The 27094-nt window shown below is 45.4% G+C and overlaps 1 protein-coding gene across 11 annotated transcripts in view; it reads left to right on the forward strand.

Annotated features, from left to right (window-relative positions):
* Nucleotides 1–27094, forward strand: part of TNIK (TRAF2 and NCK interacting kinase) — a 1364982-nt gene that overhangs the window by 145680 nt on the left and 1192208 nt on the right. For all 11 annotated transcript variants that reach the window (XM_069618746.1, XM_069618750.1, XM_069618745.1 and 8 more), the window contains exon 2: nt 26831–26896. In XM_069618746.1, coding sequence (XP_069474847.1) covers nt 26831–26896 — 66 coding nt within the window. The remainder of the gene's footprint in view (nt 1–26830; nt 26897–27094) is intronic.

Consider the following 27094-nt stretch of genomic DNA (forward strand, 5'->3'; position numbering starts at 1 on the left):
AAAACAAAAATAAGAAGTCTGCCAGGGAACAGGGGGAAGGATCTATACATAGTCACTTCTCCCTTTCCATGGCAGTCATTTGAAATCGAGAAAAAAAAAAGTAAGCAAACAAGATGGCCATCCTGAAATGGGGAGAAGGGACTATAGGTAATCCCTTTCTGTGAATGTCCACCATGGAAAGAGAAAAGGGAAGGAAATGCCATCAGGGAGCCGTGGCGCGGAGAAGGAGAAGTTGTGCGATTCCCGGACTGTTACCACCTGCGAAGGAACCAATCCGTGTTCATCGGTAACTGGGGAAACCTGGTGGGATGGTACTAATAAAGGGTATTCATTACTTTTTACTACTAAGCTGCTTGTCAGTCAGTGTGAATGTACAAATCCAGTCCATCCACTGTGCAAATCCTAACCTATCTGACCCTACCACAAGTATAATTTACTAAGACCAGGAGAATGACTCCTTTGTCCTGGTTACTCTATTTTATCACAGGATTTTCTTGGCTCCCGTGTACCGCTCAATAGACGAAGCGCAAATACTCTTTTGCTATCCTCTGAATTAGGTTCTGACGTTCTTTTAGAGGATTGGTTGTCTCCCTGTCCTCTTTCTTACAGATTGTTTTAGTTCTCTTCAGGCTCTTTCTCTCTCTCTCCTATAGGGCTCGAGGCCCTCTGGTATATTGTTCTCCTCTCAGATATTTTGATGGCTAATTTTCCCATTACAGTTCAACTCTTTCCATAGTGCTGTTTCATGTATGAGTCTTAGCTTTCGGAACTCTCAGGTTTGCACTCCCCATGTATGTTTCTCTATTATAATCTCCTTCTTATCCTCTGACTATGGTTGACTTTTCACTTTTCCCAGGATAGCAAGTTTACAATTGAATTTCTTTCCCACTTAGTGTTTATTGTACTTCATCTGATCTCATTAACACAGTTTTGGTGCCATGAATCCCGATCTGGTGGTATCAGTGTCGTTGTATGGCTGGGCTGCCCACCACGATTATTTTGTGGTCATGCCACCACCAAACTCAGTTTCTCCTTCCTTGGATTTCATCTGCTCTCACTCGCCAGTCCTCCAGCATTTCTCACTCCATGTCGGAGCTGCATAGGCTTATGCAGGCTGTGTCATGAGACAGCCCCACCTCCTTTCGCTTTGCTACATACCAGGGGGCTTCCGCTGGTTCTTAGTCTCATGTTCTGTTTTGGCTTTCTGCTTTTTCTCGGCTGTATGCACTCTGCCAGCTCTTCGAACTTCTTCACTGGTTCTTTGGGATTGCATCCCTTTTCAGTCTTCTCAGCACAGTCCATCAGAGACTTGGATTTAAAGGGACCGCCCCAGTTTCTGGTTGTTGATAATATAGGTTCACTTTATCTTCAGGAAACTGATAATATTCTAGTGTGTTATACAAGTCCATCTAAACCATTACTTGGATGCCACCAGGGAGTTCCTCACATGAACGGGAGTCCTTGTCCCCAAAGGGGAGTATTAACCAGTGATGTGCCACTTGCCTCGACTCCTAGGGAGGGTGTTGAGGAGCAGGCTCACCTCCCTAGCCTTAGACGGTGGGGGGGGGCTGGAGGGGCTTCCTCTTGGGAGGAAGGGATGAATTACCTCAATTAGTCACATGGTGTCCTTTCTAAACTTCACTTTGCCCGTGTCTCGCATGAGTAAACGGCTCTCCTGGAATGCCACTTCATGGGCTTCCTGTCTCCCACCATGAAGCCCACTTTATTTTCTTCTTGGATGGGGATTTCAGTGCCCTGATATTTTGATTAAAAACCTTTAATGTTGCATTTCATGTAGTGTGCTTCTGGTTAGTCCCTCCCTTGTGCCGCACATCCACCGCCACCTCCCTGGCACCTAGATACCCTGCTCATTTCCAGATCACTTAAGTTCGATTCACCTATCTCTATAACGTTACTGTGAATCACCTCCCCTCCCCACCTTAACTGAAAAACAAACTTCAACCAGAATTTTATAAACACCAAACCTCAGGGATCCCCCGTGGAGTAGGGTACCCTACAGCCCTTGGTGTAGATTCACCAGGTATCCATGAATAAATCTACACCGGACCATTTTGTTACCCTCCTTCCCTTCCGCCTGCCTCCTACCTTTCCCAATCTGCCTCCTTCTATGAACACCCCCTACCCTCCACCCCTTCAATGTCCATGTCACCCACCTCTGGCCTCTAAAGCCTCTGCGGAAACTATGTACGTTTGTTCAAGTCAGTGAACCCCGAGGGGCCCTCCTCTGTGTGCTTGTAACCATCGATGACCATTCCCCACTTCTAGTCTTCTGAGGTGGCTCGCTACTATGGGCTTTGTTCTCATCCTCCAATTACAATCGCAAAAGGCATGCTCCTTCCTGAGGAGTCGCAATGCATCACTGAGCCCCTCCCCATGTGAACCGGAGGCTGAATGGAAAGGTCCATCTATACCTCATTTCCCTCCTCCTGAGTTCTCTTACAGCCGGGTTAATTTCCCTGCGTATTTGGAGGGTACTTGCTGCCAAATCCTGGTACAATTGGACCTCTTTTCTGTTCATTCGTACGTACGGGATCACCTTTCCTCGCCGCCATTAGGATGTTCTATTTGTGTATTGGAAGATAACGCTGCCAGGCCATCGCTGAGTACAGTTCGGACCATAATGCTTTGGGTCAGTGCAGTGCACTCTACCCAAATGAATGTCCTCAGTGGTAACGTTGCCTAGAATCTCAAGTAAGAGGGAGCACATGCTCGACTTCAGGTCTTTGTCGACGATGTCCTAGGGCAGGTTCCTAATTTGAATATTGGATCATCGAGAACCGTTATCTAGATCTTCCATCTGTATCTCCAAGTTGTGCGACATTCTACAAAGGTGCTCCAATAGTTTGCTATTGGCACAGATGTCCCCTGATAGATTTTGTATAGCTTTCTTGTTGGTGTCCGTTCTTTCCACGAGTTGAGCCACTTCACCTTTGATCTCAGCCATCAAGCATGTGAGATCCGCTTAGAGAAATTTGAAATTGCTCTTTAAAGGAGGTCATAAACATATCTTGGAATTCCCTTAAGCATTGTTGGAGGTCATCCTTTGAAATGCTGCCCTTGTTTGATGCAGCGGAAACCTTCTCTGTAGCTGCCACATCTCTGTTGTGTAGTAGCTCTGCCTGGCCCCCCTTGGTCCTCCAGCACCTTTTGTAGATGTCCTGAAGGTGGTTTGCCTCATATTCGGGGCAGGAGGGGGGGGACTCATTTGTGTTTGCCCTAAGGCATCCAGCATTTCTGCTTATGATGAGCTCCTCCACTGTAAGAACGGCCCTCAATAAGTGCCCCTTGGGCTGGAATTTATGGTGGTGGCCGAAGGGTCATGCATTCCAAATACCTCCACAGGGTTATGCAGTTATGTGCCCCCTCCAATGCCTCCTCTGTTCATTGGGTATGTGCGGCTCAGTTCGGGACAGTATTTGTGGAATACGGTTCCCTCACTCGAACACTTTTTATGGAGAGGAAGTTGTGTTTCTCTTCCTCCACCTATGTTTCCACCTCGAGCTGGAATGGGATCCCCTCTAATGGTCAAAGAGGACTCCCATTATCCCGCTCCAGGCACCGCCTCACATCTCCTCCACACTTCCCTTCAATCCCAATTCTCCACACAGCAAGCACAGGGACCAAGAGGGCCCATCTCAGTTGGGGTGGGGGGTGCCATTTGTCCCTCCCCCCCGACCCCTTTCTGTGTACCTTGTTTGGCATCAAACCTTGCATATTCAGTGCCTGGAAGGAGTCTTCTTCTCTGTAACAGTCGCCATCTTGCAGAGATTTGTTGACGGCTGGTGCAACCACATGGTTTGTTTCCACCCTTCATACATGCCTTTTTCTGTTCTCTGCTTATATGGGAAGCTCAGGTAGAAAAGCGACCGTTCTACTGTCCTCCATTACGAGCAGTTTTTTAACTTCTATCTTGTGCCCGGGTGGAGTAGCCCTTGGCACGTCTACTCTAGGCAGGGCGCCATCTTGGATCGTTTGCTTCTGTTTTTAGATTGTAACTATTTTGTTTGATCAGGAATTTCATTTTGTTTCTAAAATGGTGCCAGAAAGAAATGGCGACTGAGTTTTCGCAAATGTTCTAGGCATTTGAGCAGAGTAAAGTCATCTATCTTCGTGGATTTGTTAGTTTAGCTCAGTGTGGGTTAAGGGTGCAGAAGGAGGAGACTTACACACAGGTGGCATGCTTGTTGGCATAAACTTATATTTAAAACATAAAGAGGAAACCTGTCTCTCCCTAACTCTGAGAGGGTTTTCCCTGCCTCGACTAATGAACTAAGGATTCTGTCAGAATGTCCAACTAAATGTCCACCATCGTTTTTCAAAATGCCCATCTCTGTCCCTCACACTTGTAAGTAATACTAAAGGGGTAGTGGATCTTCTTGGTCCAGAAGAGTGTCTCGCTTCTTCTGGACAATGGACTATAGATCCAATTGCAGGTGGAAACTTCGCCTGAGAGAATGACTCCCTTCCCAAGTCTCAGTTTCTTTCCAAGATACAAAACAAAGTTCCAGCTTGCAATGCTGTAATGTTCTCAGTTCCAACTCAAAAGGTAAAGTTGCAACTCAAACCTCATTCCTTATTGCCCATAGTTTTTGAAGCAAGGGTCCCTGGAATGCCCCTCCTGTCACCCACCCGCTCCCATGAACATGACTGCTTGAAGGGTCAAAAATGCACAAAGTCGCTCACTATTCGGACAGCTCCCAGAAGGGCCAGTGACTGACACATATGCAGAAAGGTATTCTCTCAGACAGCCATTCAAACCTTATCCAGTCAATGGGCCTGATTACGGGTCTGGCGGTAACCGTGCCGGTAAAACCGGCAGGTTGTCGCTGGACCCGTAATGAATTACCAGCGCCTGACTTCCCAGTGCCACCGGGCTATTCCGAGTCCGGCAGCCAGGAAGTCGGGCGCTGGTAATTTTGTAATTCCCCTTTCCCACTGAGTCCGATAACAACGGTGCCAGTGCTTCTGTGAAACTCTGCGGGTGGGTGCCTTTCCACCCACCAGGTCTGACCCTGGCGGGCAGGACAGCACACTGTCTGCAAAGTCGTACTGTGCCAGTCCGGAAACACTGGTGCTGGTAGGCTTACTGGCACTATTGTTTCCGGACCGGCACAGTCGTAATGAGGCCCATAGTCATTCTCATCACCAGGAAGAAGTGCACAGAGTGCTGAGGACAGAGCTGGGTCCCAGGCCTGGAGAGACCAGTTCCAGCCAATTGGGGGACAGAAATCCAGGGGTGGATGGCAGGAGACAAGTGCCAATGGTAATCCTGCAACAATGTAATAGATAGTTTCATGGGGAACGGGCAGGTCAGCCACCTGACATGAGACAACCAATTAATTAAGATCCATAGGGGAAATTCATACTATATACAATTCTGATCACCCAACCAGCAAGTGTGATAGGTTTTTCGGGGAAGGGCACATGTTGCGACGACACTCTGCAACAAAAGGGATTGGCAGATGTTTGGGAGCGGAAACTCTGGAGATTTATGAATGTCCTGTATGATCACTGTCAGTTTTTGTAAAAAACAGTTCTAACTTGCCCTTGGCTGTGTCCTCCGTTTGTTCTGGGGGCAGGGTTGTTGGGCCATTGGGAGCTGAACAGGTGAGCCTGTAGTAACCCTTCCGACCTCACCAACATTTTCTTAACTAATGGGGTTCTAGCTGAATGTCTGCATCCCCTTCCCTCAGAGGTATCTTGTTCTCAGTGCTTTTACAGTTCCTGGGGAAGGACACAACAGCAGGGGGTAGGGCATCCTTCCCCTGATCTCTTGGCTTCATGGTACACAGCACAAAGGGGTATGGCTCCCTTCCCCTGGTCTCCCTTTAACACAGTTCACAAAGGCTGGGGGACTGGCTCCTTTCCACAGGCCCTTCTCAAGCATCTTATTTTGGGTGCAGGTCCCAGACCTATGTTGGCAGACCTGGTGTACTTCCTTGCCAGGTACTGCAACAAGGAAGACGGGTTGTGATGACCTTTTTCTTCCATTGCAGGTCCCAGGCCCTTCTCTCCTCTTTATATCTTGTTGGTGATGGACCTGGTACAATATCCTGCCCGGTACTATTGTGTCTCAGAGTATTTAAGGCCGTCTTTAAAGTTATGTATGGGTCCCTAACACTGGTTACTGGTCTTCTCTTGCCCTCCTTTCTTCCCCCAACAACCCTTGTACATTCTGGGTATTGTTTGCGAGTTGGAAGCGCTTCTGTTACACTTTTCGGCTTACTGCACGCTCTCTCTCTGCTTGTGTGACCACTGCGGTAGCTCTGCAGTGCTTGGTGCTGGGTGGGTGGCGAGACTCTCCACGTTTCCGCGGTCTGACTGCTTTGCTCCATCGGACGTCCTCTCTTCCAGCTCTCCGGTCGGCCAAGGCTTTAGATTGGGTAGGGACAACAGTCTTCTCATGTTCTCGCGTTCCGATCAGCGGCTTCCTCTGCTCCATGCTGGATGTCCTCCAGGCTTGCAGATCCTCCTCCTGGGAGGGTCTGATTTCTTGCTTGATTTTTCCCTCTTTGCTTTCGTATTGGCATTGGTCAGTCAGCACTCTTGAAATACTGGGGTTTAGGGTGATATGCTGGAATACATTTGGTCGAAGGAGAAGCCAAAGAATTTTTGTTTTGTTTTTTGGACAGGTTGACTTTGCTATATATATATATATATATATATATATATATATATATATATATCATACTTGGTTGAAGTAGAATTAGTCGCAGATTGTTTGACACATTTTCCCACATATATCTGAGGGTGGGTTTAGGGAAATTATCATAGGGGAGTTAAGGGGGGGGGCTGCTATGATAATTTCCCTAAACCCACCCTCAGATATATGTGGGAAAATGTGTCAAACAATCTGGGACTAATTCTACTTCAACCAAATATGCTGCGCAGTAATCTGCCGATCCAACACTAGACTGCTCCATTGTGTTTTGAGGATCGCTCCTCATACCTCCGCACCACCTCCTCGTCCCAGTATTTCCATGACAGGTCTCTCTAAGGTGGAGTTGACTCTTCTTTGTCTCAGTACTACTCCCACTAATATATGTATGTATGACACACATGCATGAGATGGAAAGGTAAGGGAGGGTTAGGTGAGGGAGATTGATGGGACATATACTGTGTTCTCCCTGCATAGTCTTCCCTAGTGCCTTAGGGGGTACCCCCCATGGGATCCACTCGCTGTGTATCAACCACAGGGGGAATATAGAGTAGCGGCCTCACTTCCCTGGTCTCATTAGAAGGGGCTACCCTTCTGGGAGAAGTGACAACATCCAAGGATTCATCAGAGGGGATTTAGATATTGATGACTGAATAATCTTGAGTTTTCACAAATGTTAAGGATTATTTTAGCCTTTTGAGCTGATATAAAGTGGATTATGATCCTAATGCAGGCAAATTAACAATAGGAAATGTCAAATATGTCACTGATAAATATTCCATTTATGACAATGGTACACAGGTAACAATACCTAGTATCTGTAATTCCTAATGTTGAAGGCTACTAATGTTAAAGCTTTGCCAATCTTACACCCCTACGAGCGACAACATTTTGTCCTCCTCAAACTTTGTATAGGTCTGTTCTGAAATAGTGAATGCTTTTGCTGTTCTATTACCTCTATGGCCTTATCAGGAGCGAGACAACCCCTTTTAGTAGGAGGAGGACGGTATAATGAGAGATCCATAGCCAATCCTACCCCTGAAATGGATGGTGGCAGCTGATAGGGCCCAAAGTTCTGTTCCGCCCCTCCCTCCCCCTTTGTGACAAATGCCACAGGAAGGGACATCAGTCCTGCAGAGATGTGATCCCAGTGGTGCACCGCTAGCAGGCATACCCCAGGCGCAGCTGCTCACCTGCATAGCGCAGAGACATGCATCACCAGGCTGACAGGTTTGCCATGCAAGATCACAATGAACCCAAATCCCACCAGAGACTGAAGGAGGAGAAGCATCCACCCTTCCCCATTCTGAGAATACCTAATGTCATAGCCCATAGTGGGAACCATGACACTTGTCTTATTGCTACACAATGGGCACTCTGCTGCAAATTCAAAGGGGGAAAGTGGGCGGGATTGAGATCTTTTATATGCATTTCCATTACACACACATTATTGGAGAGGAAGACCGGGCCAAATTGCCAGAGGGAAGGGGACCAATACTTGGAGAAGAGGGGAAATAATAGGGAGGAACAGGAATCAGGAAGTGTGGGAAGGAGTGGCAGAATTTGGAGGCAAATTGTGGAGCAGTTGAGGTATTGTCTTTGACCGTGGTCTGCAACCTTTTGGCTCTGCAGATGTTTTGGACTACAACTTGCATCAGCCTTAGCTAGTATAGTCAATATTGTGGATCATGGGAGATGTAATGTAAAATATCTGGAGTCAAAGGTTGCAGACCACTGAGCTAGAAAGTGAAAGTAGTACTGATGTGTGGTCATGCATGTGTGTGTGGCTAGACAGATTAGTGTAAGGAGTGAGTATGAAGTGGATGGTACTGAGTGAAAAGAGCATGCTTGAGTATGTAGAGGGTGGTGGGAGTAGTAGTGTGGAGGAGGGGAGCACTGTGGAATGGGAAGTAGAAGTGACATTGAAGGGTAAAGGCAAGTTCAGGAGGAGTGAAATGTTGACAGTGGAACTGGTGGGAGGAATGACAGGAAGATTAGTCAAAGTAGTGGGTGAGAGATGAGTGAATGTAACCGAACTGCTGGAGTCAAACAGAGGACGTGCAATGCACTATCAGATTCCCATTTGAACACTCACCGCTGGATAGAGTATGGATAGTTAGGAAGTCGATGAGGTAGCCGAAGATTGCAAAGGCTGAGTAGCCTTTGGATACTCATGATCATAATGGGGCAGAACCTAGACGATGGGAGTCAACATTCAGTATCTACTAAGCAGTGAACCGGGATGCCTGCGTTAGAGTGGAGGGCCAAAACAAGACGAGAGGGGCTGGTCCTAGGGCCCACATAATAAAAAAAGGGGGGACAATATTTGTTTTGTATTTTTATCTGCTCTATAGAGCGACAGAGTGCTGGTCAATCAAGTGTAGTATGAAAAATCCATGGTTGTGTCTATAGGCAGCTGGGGATTATTTGAAACAATTCACATAATTTCGGTGGCGGCAGGATGGAGACACTGTTTTTGTCCCAGAAGGCCATGGTAGATGTACGAGGATCCTTGAAGGCATGCATTTCAGCTACTTTCCGAAATGCAGCGCTAAGCCTTGGGTACGCTTAGCTATAGTTTCAAATTCTTGAGAGCAGGCTTGTCTTCTGGTCTTTAGTTTTGCATTTTTGATTTCAAATCCCAGAAAATGTAGGCTTTTTTTGTTGCAATGGTCTCCTGTTTTCTCACTTTTTTTTAGGAGCCTGATGGCCACAATCGGGCATTAGTATCCTGGATATGATATGCGACTCCATGCCTCAAGTCTAACATTGGGAACTCTGGTCTTTCCATAACTGTGCTCCATCCTCAAAGTACATATGCCCCTGAATCATGTCTGCCAACTGTGTTGGATGTAAAACGCCATTCTCTTTACTTTCTCTTTCAAACATGGTTATGCGTTGGCAGTAATGGTAGATTCAGCAGTGTCCCCCCAAACACCCCCATGTTTACAGACCACTAAATTCCGAGTTGGCGCAAATACCACAAGCATCATTACAGGCAGACCTTTTGCTTAATCTGCCTATTTTTACTTCCACCTCAATGGTGGAGGTGAAATTCATAATTGTCTGCAAAAATGACCTGACTTTTCATTTTAACTGGTGCAGGTGCTTCCCTTCAAAGTAGTAAAACACTTTTTTTTATTTATTATTTTTATTTTTTTAAATGGCTTAAAGACAACAATTTGCTAGATGCAAACCAATCGGGCTTAATATCTGGAGTGGTAACAGCACCAAACCTTTTGTTACTACAAGCCCTAAAATGTAAAGCCACAAACGGAAAGAGTCCTTTTATATATAGACTTTATAGACTTTACAAACCTTTGATACAGTGTCACGAACAATACTATGGAACAAATTAAAAGCAGCCAGATGTCCCCCACATTTACTCAATATAATTCAGCAGTTTTATACTGGACCATTGATCAAAGTAAAATTGAATAGACACGGACTATTAACAAAATCAATCATGAGAAACGTTGAATTAAAACAAGAATGCCTGCTAGCATCAACCCTCTTCAATTTCATATATGAAATGTTAACAATTATCTTGACATGGTCAGATCTTTTCCTCAAAATCAATAAAAGTGTGGTGAGATAGCTACTATATGCCGACGATCTTATCATAATATATCAAACACCCGTGGGTCTGCATAGAACGTTCTGTGCTTTAGAAATGCATGCAAAGGACTACAATTTACAAATCAATTCAGTTAAATCGAATAAACTAATAGTTGGATACAGCCAGGATTCTGCAAATAAACTAGCAAATCGCTGGACCATTGAAGAAACTAAAATCCAGGTAGTTAATAACTATAAATACTTGGGAATGAATATAAATGACAGTAAGGCTGATCTTGCATACAAAGAAGAATTTGAACATAAAATGCTTGTACTGTGCTCACAAGCTAGGTTGATCCAACACAAGTATGGAAAATATTCATGTAAACCACTTATGTACTACAGAACAAGGTAATCCCAACTGCTACATATGGAGCCTCTCGCAAATTAGCAATCTACCAACCAAACTTGACATACTTGGAGGGTCTGTAGTGGAAGATCATTCTGAAACTCCCAAAAAGTTTTCCCCTGCCAATTGTTTGAGATGAACTGGGTCGAACATCTCTCCGAGCAGTTGCTAACTGGAACTCGTTATTACTGTATGATAAATGCATGCAAATCTAAAGAAAGGTATGAAGCTACAGTAATATCATTGCACAGATTTTCTCTGATGAGAGTACAGACATGATAAACCAGCTGCAGAGAAAACGCGACTGAAGCTGGTATCAGTGAATCACTACTAAGAAATAATCCTGAAGGAGCAAAAAAGAAATATTGGCTGTATGACTCGATAAAAACCAGGTCTGAGTGCGAGAAATATACATTTTAAAAACAGGCTATGTATCTATGAAAAAACGAAATGATCTTCCAAGATGCATACAAAAACATCCAGACATACAGTACCGATCAAAAATCATGAGACTCCTATTCGATCTATAGCCCACCAGAGCGATGAAGGCAGGGTGGGATGGAAATAAGAATACTATCAGCACATGTAGATTTTGTGAAAAGGATACTGAACCTGAGGCCGTAAGACATACTATGCTTGAATGTAGAGCCCTATCAGGCCTCATGAGAGAATATTTTTCGAGATACCACGAAGAGTATAATTTGCTCAACTCGACCACTATGTGGCAAATGATGTGCCAGGCCCAGCACATTTCACTGAATCTTGCTGTTATTAGGTATCTGGCAAGAATGAAACAAGACTATCGACCCGACACCTATTCATGGGCGTGTAACCACGGGTCTAATGATTTGGGCATATATTCTTACGTCGTAAGTATTGTGGATTGTGATGATTTAAAACCATCCTGCAATTGAAAAAGCTTTATGTCGCTAAGTCGGTGGAAGTAACGTAGATAGTCATTTCATTGTTTGAAAAGTGGATGGCTAACTGAGGTCTGTTTTCTTTTATCTTTTTACTGTAGAAAATTGCAAGGACGTATTAATCGGAATTTGACATTGTCACGCTATCCTTCTTTTCTCTTAAAGAGTATGTTTTTGATGTTTTTAGAAGAATTTTATGAAATCATATTTGTAAAGTTAGGTACTCTTTGTTTGTAGGTACTCTTGATCAGAGAGGAATTGCCATAGCATTTCGGTGCTGGACTGCCCATGTGGGCGGGACAAAGACTGATATGCAAATGGGTATTTCCCATCTGTGAAAGGTACAGTGAGCAAAAAGCGTGTGCTGCAAACTCTCATCTCAGAACAGGTTATCATGCCATGTTCTTTCTGGAGAGGAGTGCCTGCTACCTTTTTTGAAATATTTACAAGGAACTTGGGGTTGGTCACCCTGAGTTACCTCGGAGCAACCAGACGTGGACTCCCTGCTCACTGTGCTCAGAGAGACGAAGCTTCACCTCACTGATGAGGCCCAACAAGGCTGAAACACGTGTATGGGGTTGCTTTTGGTACTCTTGTTCAGAGAGGAATTGCCATAGCATTTTCGGTGCTGGAGTGCCCATGTGAGCGGGAAAAAGACTGATATGCAAATGGATATTTCCCATCTGTGAAAGGTACAGTGAGCAAAAAGCATGTGCAGCAAACTCTCATCTCAGAACAGGTTATCATGCCATGTTCTTTCTGGAGAGGAGTGCCTGCTACCTTTTTTGAAATATTTACAAGGAACTTGGGGTTGGTCACCCTGAGTTACCTGGGAGCAACCAGACGTGGACTCCCTGCTCACTGTGCTCAGAGAGACGAAGCTTCACCTCACTGATGAGGCCCAACAAGGCTGAAACACGTGTATGGGGTTGCTTTTGGTACTCTTGTTCAGATGGGAATTGCCATAGCATTTTCGGTGCTGGAGTGCCCATGTGAGCGGGAAAAAGACTGATATGCAAATGGATATTTCCCATCTGTGAAAGGTACAGTGAGCAAAAAGCGTGTGCTGCAAACTCTCTCAGAACAGGTTATCATGCCATGTTCTTTCTGGAGAGAGTGCCTGCTACCTTTTTTGAAATATTTGTAAAGTTGCATATGTAACAAAATGAAATTAATAATTTTTTTTAAAACACTTTTTCAGAGTGGACCATTGTAAAGGGGGTAAGAAGGTGGTTAACACTGATGTTCCTCTCTCACCACCTTACCAATGCAATGCATAAATAGATCACAATCGGCCCTTTTGTGCATTTAAAAATGCACAGTAGTGGGATAAACCACACTACTTTACATTATACATTTTCACTGTAATGATGGAAATGGATACCGCCAACGGTAATCGTGCTGAAAATTGGGTAATGGGCCCAATGCGGAATTGGGAGGGACCGTTCTGCCAAACCCGGGATCCGGCGGGTGGCGGTAGCGCTATTAGGACAGGAGGTATCCCAGTGAGAATACCGCCGGGATACCGCCCAACTCGTGATGAGGACCAATGTATTTTGTTCTCTGATTCACAAATACATGCTCTTACTCCAAGCAGCAACCCTATTCCCGCTGTCCGCCTGTTGTACCTCTAAGCAACACCCGAGCAATCCTAGTCGGGATGATGACCTCCTACTGCCCAGCTACATTGGTTTTAGGAAGGATTCTTGTAGTGAAATGTTGGTGCCCAGCCTCAGCCCGACTACCCAGTCAATAGTTAGGCGATTCAAAGCTGGCATTCTCTGTGACTTGGTTCTCGAGTCTGCATATTTGCTTCCCCTGCTGAGCTGTTTTCCCTATTTAATGGTACCCAGACAAACCCTGTGTTCAAGTCTTTCAGGCAATTACATTCCACAGCTCTGTTTGCCCAAATGTACCTGCAGAGGCCCAATGCCAGCCGACTGACACCTGCACAATGCCATGCCTTAATACATGGCTACTGGAATGCATGATGTTATGCAGGCTGGCCACTTGAGTACAGGCCCCTTGTCCTGGTGGGTCCCAGAACTGGAACCCGTTCGGTAGGGTCAGGTAGGCAGGCAACTTGTCCAGGATTAGTGTATCTGGCATTGCACACCCTTCCACGCCACAAGGACTTCATGGCACGTGATATCGATCAAGGATTTTGAGAAGTTGTATCCCAGAGCCAGCGATGAAGCCAGAGGGAGCGGATTCAAAAATTTGTTGCAAACTGTGTGCGAAAGCAGATGAGGGCATTCTAGTTGCGTAGGGTTCTTTAGGGGTCGCAAGTCGAGCCCTTGTAATCCTGGAACTATGCCACTGACATTAGTTACTGAGCCACAGAATTGCAAGGCAGCAGGTACTTGGCAGTTTCCTCAAAAGGGAAATGGCGTGCCAAATATTCAACTCCTATAGTTGTATGGCTAACAAAGGGCCCGATTCACAGAACGTTTTCCTATGGGATTGCACCATTATAAAACATTTCCATGAATCGGGTCCAAAGGCTGTTAATATGGAGGCTGAGAGTCTAAGGTGCAGGGGACACACGTGGGCTTGCAATTGCGACCCTTAAATTAGGTCCCCGACAGCTGGTGCTTTGATTCCAGTAAAACATCCAGAAGTTGTTGTTTCTGGTTAATCACCAGAAGGGATTAATCTTTGAATACCTTCAGAATAAAGCATCCGCATTAAGCCTTGGCGATGGATGCATTTGGTACTGATGCTGCCGTCCACGTCGCTCATCCATGACCTCGACACCAAACAAAACGAGCATGACCATGACCATGGTTAGGTTAAAGGCTGAATGGTAACATACGTTTCGGTTCCACACCTCCGGGAAAAACACCACCACGACACCTGTATATCCCAGCTCCCAATGTTCACGTTCGAATTCCGGGGCCCATCGAATGAGACGCAGCTGTGAGGCGTAGGCTTTTTGGGCTGCCCGTATGTATGCGCATACAAAGCAATTCATTTTGCTTCAATGACACGATCGCTAAATCACTGTTGAAGAAACGCACTTGCACGTTGTCTGCAGCCCCTCTGCGTATAATGGATTGGAACTCTCAACATTTATGTGTGCCCCCGCTGGAACGTGTCATTCATGCGCAGATGACGTGTGCGTTTTTTAAAAAAAAAATGTATTGAGTTCAGTAACCTATTTTGGTGTAGGTAGAGATTCTAAAAATGAGGCTAAAGTCACTTTCTTATTGCACATGCCTTTAGAACCTTAAAATAATGCCAATGAAACCAACTCTTTAGCCTAGAAAGGTTGTATACGAATTGTTCGTTTTACAACTGTTCGAATTACAATTGACCTTTTCACAATTGACCAAATTGTGAAGGTCAATTGTAACATATATGTGGGGGGAAACCCCCCACAACACCCACCCAACGCCAAACCCCCCAAAACGCAGGGCATCAAATTACTATGTTTTTTGGAAGAAATTATTATTATAAACTAGTCGGTATTCCAACTCCAACTCAAAAATCTTCCGGGTTTGTCCCCTTAGCCCCAACTGTGACCTTCCCACGTGCACTCTACTGGGAACTTCAAGTCCCTCCACCCTGGCACATCCGGCTGGCTTTAGCGGTTAAAGCACCCCGGGCACCAAAATGAAAATATGGCACCCCTGCGTGCCCCTGGTCATGAAGGGGGCGTGGGGTAAAATGTTTCAATGGGCACTGATGTGAAAGCATCAGCGCCCTATTGTTGTTAAATGTACCCGCTACCGAGAGCAGGGCACGTTTAATTTCAATGGTGAGCCTTCTCCCACCACGCCAGCCCTTGGCGACCTTGAAAGACTCCCAGAGCTGGCGTGGCGGGGGCTAATGGTGCCTCGTGCGGTTGCCCGGCCGACCCTGCCCTAAGGCCGGGCTTTGCTGGCACTAACCACACAAATGCTGTCCACAAACAAGCAGAGGCGGCACCCACCCAACAGCATAGATTGTGCCAAGCCTGGCTTAAAAAAAAACCGCCACAAAAGGGAAGCACAGCAGTGGTCTAGTTCTCGTTCTTGATTTACACAGCCTTCCAGCCCCATTGAGCGCAATGAACCTCCTACGTTCCAACATGATCGTGCACCTGTCAGTCCGATTCATGTTTGTTATTCGAATAATTGGGGCATTCTCCAAACTAGTGCAACGATTGGTTGTGAGCAATTATTGCATGGACCTAATTTGCGTTTTGTATAATTTTCGTCTTTTTTTTTTGTTAACTTTTGCAATACAATATTTCTTAAATTCGTGCTGTTCACTTAAGAAATCTTTCGATGTTGAAACCTCAATGGAATGACATAATTTTGTGCCACCTGACTTTATCATCACCGGCAGAGCTGTAAATGTCCGTGTTACTTAGACCCACATCAGGCAGAGTAAGTAGATTCATGCCATGAAATATAATTACTTTTAGATTTATGGGCAAGACGTGATCTTGCAAAAAGGCCCAGTCTTCTTGGAAGGACTATAGGCTACACCAGAGGAAGGGTGCGACTGCGCAGCCTAGGTCTGGAGCCTTCTCTGCGGCTTGTTAAGCTGGTCTACAGGGAACTCGGGAGATTTCCTGCTGGCCCTCAGCACCATCGGTCTCCTTTGTGTGGGAACCCTGTATTTAGCTCCAGTTTCTCGCTTTCTCTCTCTCTCTCTCTCACCTGTACCCTCAACATCCCTTCAAAGTAAAGCATTTGTTATGAAGCTTCCAGTATGCCACTCCTCACTCTTAACAAACCCTATTTCACTAATTCTTATATGGGGCCAATGTGACCCACTCTCTCCACCACCCTCTGCACCCCCCTCCCTCCAAACCTTACATGTATCAGCTAGGTTTGCTTGCACGGTGTAATAAGTGGCCATTTAAACATGGGAAGTGAAATGCTTAAGATCGTGAAGCCCTGGTTGCCATGGAGACCAAGCAATTTTCAGAATAACTAACATTCCAGAGATGTTTCTGGGGGCTCTGTTGAATTTACAACCGCTTGCCGGCAGCCTCTTGAGAAATGCTTTTTAAAAGTCATGGCGACCGAACGGGGCAGGAGCGCGTGGCACGTGTAGAGTGAAATGACCATTGGCAAGATAGCAAACGCACGTGCGAAGGGTGCTGCTGGCACACAGCTCGCCTAAGTCGGTTATTCGTCAATGGTCCGGCCATCTTTGGTTTCTGCTGATGTGTAGTGTGTGCTTTTATGGTCCTGTCCAACTCCACATATTTTTAGTTTTTGGAAGTTTTAGTGTAACCATTTATTTATTTTTACTTTTATTTATTTTTTAAAAGAAACTTCTGCAATAGTTTAATTTTAAAATAAGTGTAGGAAGCAGTTGAAACTTGCCCTTCAGTGCACTGCACTGAACATTCCCTTAAATAGCAGGTGTGTTTGGGGGTTTGTTTTGCACGTGGGAGGGGGCGCGGCGACGGTGCTTGTGGGGAGTGGGCAAGGTTGCAGGGAACATAGTTCCACTATTTCTTTCCGTACACCTCAAGCACTGATGAAAACTGCATCAAAATGAAATGGTTCAGCTAAGAAAAGAAAGCATGTGTCTGCCCCAAAATTGTCTAACTACTCGTGTGTAGTGAAACATTTTGGAGATGGCTTAAGTGGCAGTCTTTGTTTACTAAAAAAGGAATTGTTATTAAGTAAATGCTCAGTTTTTCTGCCGTCACAATCGGCTGCAGGGCAAATTGGTGTCCTGGATCTGAAAAAAGCTTTGTTGTCATCATATGCGTGGAAATGATTTGGTGTGTTCTCCTCTGTAAACGCAAATGTGTTTTATTCTATTTATTTTTGTCAAGTGTATCTGTTTATCTGCTTCCTTTGGCGCTAATAAGGCCCCATGGGGAAGCAGAGCAATTCTTAATGATGTTAATGCGAAAACAATTAGGTTCACATTAAAAATGAAATTTAAAAACAAATATTTTCAAACCAGTGCATAAAAAGAAATCGGTGGACAGCACATTGAGGCTAGAATTGAGGCACTTGAGAGTTTGGTGGATGTCCTTTAGATAGGACAGGAAAGCATCCATCTTCTTGAGCTGTGGTAGTTTCAACCATTGGCGGCGTGGCTGCCTGTGACGGAGACTTAATGGCCATAATATGATATATACTTTCTAACCTTTTCATTAACAAGGCTCAACATTTGCACTCGCCACTAGGCATTGGATAGTGATAGTTGACTCTTGCTGAGTAAAACATGGTGTACTGTTTGCAGGGGTGTTGCTAGGTCTGCAAAAGATCCGGGGCTATGCTAATATCCGGACTGTCGGGACTCGGGGCTAGCTAGCCTTTTGGTTGTAGACCCTGAGATTCTAACCGGGGCTACAGCCGAAAGACCAGGGCCTGTAGCCCCCTTCAGCCCCCCCATAGCAACACCTCTGTCTGTATGTGTAAAATTGAGGTGGCAAGTGACATTTTATGGCTGGCTACTAGGTTGAAAATGTTATTTGCATATTTCTATGCACCCTCTTAAAGGGCAAATCTCATGCTTTTAAAAAATATCTACAAAACTGTAGCATCTTGTCTAACACCGATTAGAATTTTTTTGGTACCAGAGAGGGATATTTACCTTCAAAATACCTGGTTAAATGAGTAACGTACAGCCGCTTAGCCCTCAACACCGCAGTTCCCTGGGGGAAATCATGCTGAACATTGGAGCACCAAACACTGTGGTTGGACTCCTTGGTATTGAAAAGTAAGTGATGGAGAAGAGGGGAATTTCAGTGATGCACCTGCAGCCACACCCAATTTCTCTGCGTATGTTTTAAAGTGAGGGAAGCGGGTTACTGTTAGCGGATATGTTCGAAGTAATGATTTGGCATCCTCTGCATGTTTTTCTAACTTTCTCCCAGGCTTCCTTTGTGTTTTGAGCGTGTGACGAAATGGATCCTGCCTTGTAGGAGTACAAGGATGAGCAGGAGCAAAACGGCCCATTCAGCCCTCACACTTATACAAACCAAAACACAACGCGATCACAAAGGTAACACTGGGACAATCGAGAGCTACACCGCACTTGCCTTTTGTGCTAGCGCGGGCAGAGGAAAACCAATAATCTCAAGAGTCGTATGAAGGTGAACCAGTAATGACCCATACAACACAGTATCACAGTCCAAAATAAAGTGAATGTCCAATCAAGGGTACATACAAATATACACACTTTAATAAAACTCACCATCTGCAAGTAGAATGTAAAGAGATTACCATACATAACCCACCCCACAGGAAAAACAGAGAAGATGCAACATGAAAGAAAGTAGCACTTTGGTTGTAGTTCCAGGGGTGGTAGGTGAGATACTACCCTAAAAGGCTATCTGTAGAAAGCAGAAGCAATTCTGACGTAACTAGTGTCTAGTCCCAAGTAGACCATCGGGGCAGTTCAGTGTCACAGTATCTGGATTCAGTTCTAGGTGGGCTGACTCATCAGCCCCAGGTTTGAAAGTTGATGTAAACTGTTCAGGCTCAGTCGGGCACATAGGATCATGGTGTCTCTGGAAACAAGTGGGCGTCTAGCAGGTGTGAATGCATGTGTTCTGTACGGTTGAATGGCATCGGTTGAAGTGATGCAGGTCTGCGCATCCCAAGGACGCTTCACAGTTGGCCGGGCTGAGGCAGGCTTTTGCCACTGGGAGAGGTTGGCGAGTGATGCTCCAGTAGTTCGAGTTGTCGAGCGAAGATCGTTGAAGTGGTGGTCAAGGCTGCGTCAAGGTCAATGTGGCAGCACTCTCGGGCTAGCTGGGCTGAGCGTGGTTTCAACCCCCTGTTGGAGTCCGCGGGTGACCCTCCAGAGATCCAGTTCAAGTTCTGGCGTTGGGCACGCGATTTGGGGCTAGAAAGTGACAAGCTCTGCTAGGACACAATACAGTGTCGAACTGGTTAAGATGCAGTGCGATAGTTTGGTTGGTTGGAAGACCGCACACACCAGCACCTTCCCTCTTGTTCAGGATGCAGGGAACACGGAGTAACCGGTTTGGTGCGGGAGAACGGAGAGCTTCCTTTGGTCTTGCCCTCTGGTTGCTGTGAGGCTTTCACAAAGGACTCTAGGACAGAAATTCCAGTTCAGGGCCTGCTTTTGTGGCACAGAACATCGTTTGCAGAATTCTTCATCCTGGTCCACAGCACTGGTCACTCCCAATGTTCCCTGGGGGTGGTTAGTAGACAAATGTTCCTTCTGTCTTGGACGGCTCCTCACCTCTGGTGGCATGCTTTCAACAGTGCAACTGACCCAAAGGAAGACTAGGTAAGAATCTTCAGAACGTCTCTTTGGCCTCAAAGGATCTTTGAGGAACTGAGGGAATTCTGCTGTAGGAGTCGATAATTCTTCTTTTTATGAGCACAAGTCCTCAGGTGATTAATCTAAAGTTAGCCTCCCTTAGGAGACCAATGCCTTCTCCAGGCTGGGATGGACTTTTCCCCTCTTGATCTTGCACCCAAAGTGCTTTGCTGCAGTGGAAGTGGTGGAGACACGAAAGCGAAATAGACAGTGAGAAACAATATGGTGGAAGGCTTCTTACAGTGTCTAGAGCACTCTTGTCTACTCTACTCCCACTCCCTTCTCTCCTACCATCATCAAAGATGCTTGGATATGCAGGACCCTGATGTGAGGCTACAACTCCTGGTGTGCTCCTTGATACCTGGGCCCAGGACAGCTACCTGCTGTGCAGCTGTCTCTGGGGGAGGCGGTTACCGGCCGTCACAAAGAGAGGCTGGGTCTTCTGGGTTTCTGTCCTGCCATGTGGTAGTATTGCTCCGTCTGACCCAAATACACAATCCCTTCCCCAACACAGCTGTCTTGCAGGAGCTGACATGTGCAATATCAATTGGGACGTGGTGGCCATGATCATAAGAACAGCCATGCACTATGTCTTAATTCAGGCATAGCTTATTCTTAGAGTTTATCCTACCATCAGCATTGGATCCTCATGACCGTCATAGTTTGTGTACTGGGGAATATCTTAAATGTCAGCCCTTTGCTGCAGTGACTTTGCTGTCACTGTGGTGGTAGAGTGGGCATCTGGTGACCTTTGATCCTGCTCTGTGCCACGCACGGAGACTGGGCTGCAGGTCAGGCAGCCGGCAGAAGTGTACTATGCTTTTGGCATGGAGTTGCAACAAAGGGGTGGGTGTAGTTAGCAGGTTACCCCTCTGGAGAATTAATCACCTGCATCATTTTATGTTCTAAATATCAAAAAAGCCAGGGCTTTGCACCCTTGCCAGTTGGCAAATCCTTACAGAATGTGCAACTGGAATCGTATGTTGCTTGGTGGCATTACACTGTTAAGGGTGGACTCCTTTGTGATGTTGCAGTTGCTTCTGCACTCTTCTTACCTTGCTTCAAGTTCAGACTGACTATCCTGAAGTTTAACTTTGCAACCACAGTGTATGATGTGTTAAGAGATGATCACCACTGAATGTGGTTTTAAATTGAAGCAGAATATGACAATGTATCTAAAACATGCTAAGGGCACCCTCAATCTCATGCTGGTGAAGTCACCCTTTATAACTTGGAGGTACAGGAATGTATAATGGAGGGAATAGGCCTTCTGTGGTTTGAGATCTTTACTATCCAGGTCCCCAATCATTCAATCCGTTGTTTGAAAAAGAAAACTGGAAGTTGCATGAACAGATCTTTGAACTATATTTGGTTAGAAGAAACATTAAAGCCCCTATACAGTGTTCTACTAGATAATTGTATATGTCCACTTCCAGGTGAGTTGCAATGGGGGCAAGATCAACAAGTCTTTTGAATGTATGGAGGATTTGACAAGGCCTTCTGGTTACTGTAGTTCAAATAGCAGGGCAATCGCCCAGTTTCCTATTGGAGCACCCACGTGATGCAGGACTTCTCTGTTGCTGTTTTTCCCCCTGATTCTTTTATCAACAATTCAATGTTCATTCATAGTTGATTAGCCGCTTGCTACTTTTGTTCAACACAGCTCAGTTTCTTTATCGGTTCTCCCCTTGGCTCACTGGCTGTGGTGAACTGCTTTGCCTTCTTGTCTGTAGAGTCAAGGCCGGTACCATTGGGCCATGCGTCTCTCCCCGGCTTGGCTGTTGGCGTAGGTTCACCCGGGCACCATTGACATCTGTTGCAACACATGCTGGCTATTGCTCACGGTCTTACGATTCCTTCTCTCAAGGCTTCACAGGTCTGTCGAGAAGGGCAAGGTAATTTCTCCCCTTGGTATCCTCTCGACTTGCACCATCATTCTCCTCGCTTGAACTTCCGTGCTGAGTTAGCTCTCACGTTGAGTGGTCTGCCTTGCTCGTTCTGTGCTGTCGTGCTCCACCTTTTATCCCTGTGGGAAAGGGAAAGGGCCGTCGGGTGTGTGTGATTCTGGTCAATTGCCCGACTTTGCTTGACACTTGTATTGGGACATATCCGGTAAATGGTTCTGGTGTTAGTCCGTTGTCTTTCATGTTGTGCAAAAGTGTTTGTGTCGGAAAAGGGGGGGTGCAGTGTTTTGGAATATCCTCCCTCACTGGTCCACCCCCAGGAACTGGATCCAATAGCGATGGCTGTGTCTTGGCCACCTGGATAACAAATCCCTGTGGACTAGCTAGGGAGACACCTTTGGGTTTCTCACACAGCCGCCTAAGAAAATTCTAGAAAATATGCTCTTCACAACACATCTCTATTTTGAGTGCATGCTGCAGGTCTACATCTTCCATCTACTTTGTTATACATCCATAGTTGGGAGCGTTGGGCGGAGGTATATCGGGCATAAGCAGTTCCAGCTGCTACATATGGGTCCGAGCTTTCAGGTTACTTCAATTGTAGAGAGTTGTGCAAAGTTGAAAATAACAAGAACTTTTTGTCACCCCAGAAATTTACACCAATATTTTTTTGATTGGGTTTGGTTTGTGTGGCTAACAATGCGTTGGTCATGACAGATCTGTTGGTCCCGAGGGGACAGTACTGATCTTCTTTGGTTGGCTCATATAAAAGTCCTTTTTGGGGGCCACTACGAAAAATATGGTTACGTTATCACTGTAATGTGTTAAACATTTCATACAAGAATGAATCACCATATGTATCGTTAATATAAGTGTGTATAGGCCTATATTACCAAATTATTTTGAATGCAAGAAATGAAAATGATGTGTTTATTATATAGTACTTGCGCTTATGCGTTTTATGTAGAGCAAACATACATACAATATCTCCCAACCTGGTACTCTCTTTATCAACCTCAGAAGGATAAAAGGCTGAGTTGGCCTTGCCGGCATTCGAACCTGCAGATCAGATACACATCACCGCAGCGAGCCCTCAACCCACTGAGATATCTTAATGAGTCTAGGAATTATTGTATACAATTCTAGAAAGACAATTTGTTATTCATATTCTTTCTTATTTAGGGTCGCTGCTCAAAGTGTTGCACTTGTGGAACCCCCTGGTTTATTAAGAGGAAAGGCAGCCACTGCAGAAACAAAGAGCCACATGGCGCTGGCCGCCGCCCAAGAGCTTCCATTTAAAATAAATACATTTAAGAAAAACTTTTTAAGAGGGTAGCAAAGCGACCCCCAAATGACGTCCCTGCCTGCGCCTCTATTGCAAGGGGCCTTTTTTCCTATCGTCTCTGCTTATTTTCTTCTGGCCCAGGAGATCGTCTGGCCTTCTGTTGATGTCTGTTTCCTGCAGGGTGGCTAATACATTTCCTATCCAGCCACCTTGCTGTGGAATTTTGTTCTCCCTCCTACCTGCTACCAAATTTTTCTTGCGCTTCTGTAATTCTTTCTCACAATCTAATTCGCTGTTTAGTCCTGTTAATCCCAGCCTCAGACAGCCCCTTCGGCTGAAATTGAAAAACAAGCATTGGCAATGGCAACAGTTTTGGCTTTTGTGTAGGCATGGGAAAGGCATTTGCCGGGCACTGCCATAATGGTATTAAGTGGCCATCGATGGTAGCAGCTGCAAAAGGTGCGAGTACCTGGGCATATTATAGCAGTGACTGGAAAATGCCTAATACTTATACAGAAGCGAAAACTATTGGTTTTGCCCATGTCTGTTTTTAACACCACTTCAGTGAAGGACACGTGCATAGTGCTTATAAAGAGAATGGCTGAAGGCAGACTTGGTTAAGACATTTTATTACACTAGTAGCACGTTTACTGTTCCAATGAAGTCATTAACTCCCAAAACGTTTGGAAAAAAAAAACGAGATCCTTTGAGCACAACGTTTGATAGTAAGGCTTGACAAAGCTAGCTCAAAGACATCCCAGGAGGATGTGTTTTGGGCAGGAAGGGGTGGTAGGAAGTGGATGGGAATGCCATGGCCATGGGCAGTCAATGGCTGAGTAAATGACCAAACGCCTACAGGCTGTGTCCCTCCGTATATGCCATTTCGCCCTAGCTCTACTCTAAGGCAATAGTTTGGGCTTAATAGCCAGAACTAATGAAACGGGTAGATGCATTTATTTTTCCTTTGCAGTTTGGAGGGCTGAAAGTAATGATTAGTTTCCACAAGTGTCTTGGGAATGTTAATACTTAAGGCATCAAATGTTGCTAACCCTGTTGCAGAGAGCCCCTATGTTTTTTTTTTTTTAACAGGTTGTGTACTCAACTGTAATCCACTTTTAGTCTTTTACGTTTGATTTAGTTTGGCAGTCAAATGTGTGTGGGAACTAAGCAAAGCAAAGTCGGGCTGTAAGGTTTCACCCGTTATTTATTTATTCTTCAGTGCGTTGCACTACACATCGGTGGCGCGTATATCGGAACAGGTGTCTGCAAGTAATGCATTGAAGCGGCTATTCCAGGGCTCTACAGATGTTTTGGACTAGGAGTCTCGGGATCCTTCACCATTGGCACTGCCGGGTGGGGCAGTTGGGAGCTGCCATCCCAAGCAGGGGAGAGCCAAATGTTGCAGGTCCCTGAGCTGGCCTCTGCATTTGAGGCCTTGCTCCATAGAAACCGTTGTCTAACGCCCCATTTACAGGTGCACTATTGTAAAATGTCCTGGTTACAACGGTGTCGTGCTAAATCAACATCACAAAAACCTATGAAAGTTTCTTGTAGAGGAGGAGTTCCACATCCTGGCTGCTTCAAACATGTGGTCGAAGTTACTCTCATTTGGTGGGCCCAGCTTGCATATTATACTTGTGGCCCTTTCAATGGACACTTAAAGCTGGACCTGCTTTTTTACAGATGGAGGTTCCTAATCACACATTTTACGGTTGGCATATGCCCATAAACTACCGTTACGCCAAAGTATATGCACAGCCAACCTGGCTCCAGCCCCATCCAAAGCCGTCCTCTAGCTCGGTGCCTTTGATTGGCGAGGTGAAGTGGGCCCGGTATTTTAATGGCCAGCGACCCTTGTGTAAGCACTGCATACCACCCTCTCCCCAAATCCCCCCTCTAGGGTTTCTGCTTTTACTAGCAGTACGACTTCCTTACATCAACACCCCGTTTTGTCGACTGGTGTTTTTACGAAGAGTTGTTGGAGAAAAAAACTAATCAAATTGTTTTCGGGGTGGGGGTGGGAAAAGGCGTGTAAAGCGTTGGAAGGGACGGGAATAACAACAAAAAGGTAGCGAAGGGGGTTTGTTGGGATAAGACCCCCCCCCCAAAGAACCCACCAAAAGTATTTTTTTTTAAAGTACGCCCATCGAAAAGCTGGTGTCGATGAAATGACATAGAACCTTCCTTACCAGCTCCCTCCTTTTCTGCAATATGTCCATTTCCTTTTCATTTCCACTAAGCAAGTTCTGTGGACCCCAATCATGGACTGAATACACTTTGTGGCGGGGGTGAAATCCTAAAAAAGAAGGTGGGAGACTCAGTATATGCAATGGGATTTGATGTCGCCATACAAATTGCACAGGACGAATGGCATTTGCCTTTGCCAAAATCAACATACACAAAAAACAGAGGATATTTTCTTCTAATAGTGTTTTGAAAATGTTAAAAGGTGTGCATTTTTAAAACTCCAAGAATCAATACACATTTTTTCCCTGGAACATGCAGTCCCGAAATGGGGCATTTTACCTTTTAGTTCTTTTTGTATTTAATCAGGTTATATGGTACAGTGGTGAAGTGCCCCACCTGGTGACTGGGGTTCGAGTCCCGAGGTTGGCATAAAAAATAAACGGTCAATGTTTTGCATTTTATACATACCATGGGGGGTGACGGCCACCCTCTGGAAAAAAAAAGTGGTGGTCACCATTCACCTGCGTGTACCCTCGACTTGAGCCCTGCTTTCTGGACAAGCTTCAAGACCAGTAGATCAATACAGTGCTATCCGCACTCTATAAATGACTGTTGCATTTACTAACTAGCAAAGCCCAAACATTTACCTGACTGCAGCTCGGGCCCTGCACTTATATTCCCATGGACCTCATGTCACACAATGCCAGGAACCTCCTCTGTTCTCTTTGGTGACCATGCAAGCTCTGGCCCTATAATTACAGTGGCCTTGATTTCCTTTCCCAGAAGTCCCTGAGAGATTAGGATTGCAGGCATGCCCGTGAGGAGAGCGAAGGGAAGAGGGCAGGGCAGCTTCCTAACCCACCAACATGCAGTTTACACAGTAATATGTTTAGAAATGTGTTCCCCCTAATTTTTTTATGAAGGCTGTGACGAGCAGTCTATAGTGTCCTTTCAGTGATCTGTGCATTCTTTTACCACATGTGAACTGTAGTATCTGGCTGGTCCCTGATGACTGCACCTGCAAACAACTTTCTGTAACTGAGATCTCCAGAGCTCTGCAATTTATCCTATCTTGCATGACTGGAGCTATATAACCCCCCCCGCAACACTTTCTACTATCTGTGAAGTAGTCCTCCATATGCAATATATCCCATTTATTTCATGGTTTAGTGATTGGATGGTAGGGTCATGTTTACGTTGTTCCACCGCTCTGCTCATCAAGCACCGTCTCCGATCTGTATGACGGGCCCTAATGGTACAAAAACTGTTCTTTTTCTAGAATATCCCGAACTGTTAAAAAAAGATTGATTCATGACTTTGTCACAGTCGTTGTATGTGATTGCGTTGAGTCAATTATGGCGTTTCCCTATCCCAGATGTGAAAGCCATTCCGATTTTCCGGATCTCCAGGCAAAATATACCTGTATACTGTGAATCTAAATGAGGGAATTTGTCCGTGATCATCCTGAAAACCTGCCGGAGGTGTTGATCTTGCGGAGTGAAGTGGCAGACCCCTAATTTTATTGCTAATTTTAATGTTATTAAAGGGAGCGCCAATTTAAGTGGCCAACAAATGCTGACTTTGTAAGGAAACCGGATTATAACAGTGTTTTTTCTTTATTTTTTTTTTTAGGATCCTGCTGGAATTTTTGAACTGGTGGAGCTGGTTGGAAATGGAACTTATGGTCAAGTCTACAAGGTAAGGCTCTCCTAGAGACATGAGCCTATTGCAAATGTAAACACGAGCGGACTCGGCTTTCCACAAGGTGCTGTGGAGTAGCACCATGACCTTTCCTTTCTGCACCCATGATTTCAAATGTATTTAGATGTGTACGGACTCTATCTTTCCTAGTTGCTGAACGGCTCGTGGAAATGTTCTTTGGTGGTTGCTTTTTGA

Source organism: Ambystoma mexicanum, chromosome 10 (genome assembly GCF_040938575.1).
Source record: "Ambystoma mexicanum isolate Mex_15411 chromosome 10, UKY_AmexF1_1, whole genome shotgun sequence".
In the NCBI taxonomy this organism is placed as follows: domain Eukaryota; kingdom Metazoa; phylum Chordata; class Amphibia; order Caudata; family Ambystomatidae; genus Ambystoma; species Ambystoma mexicanum.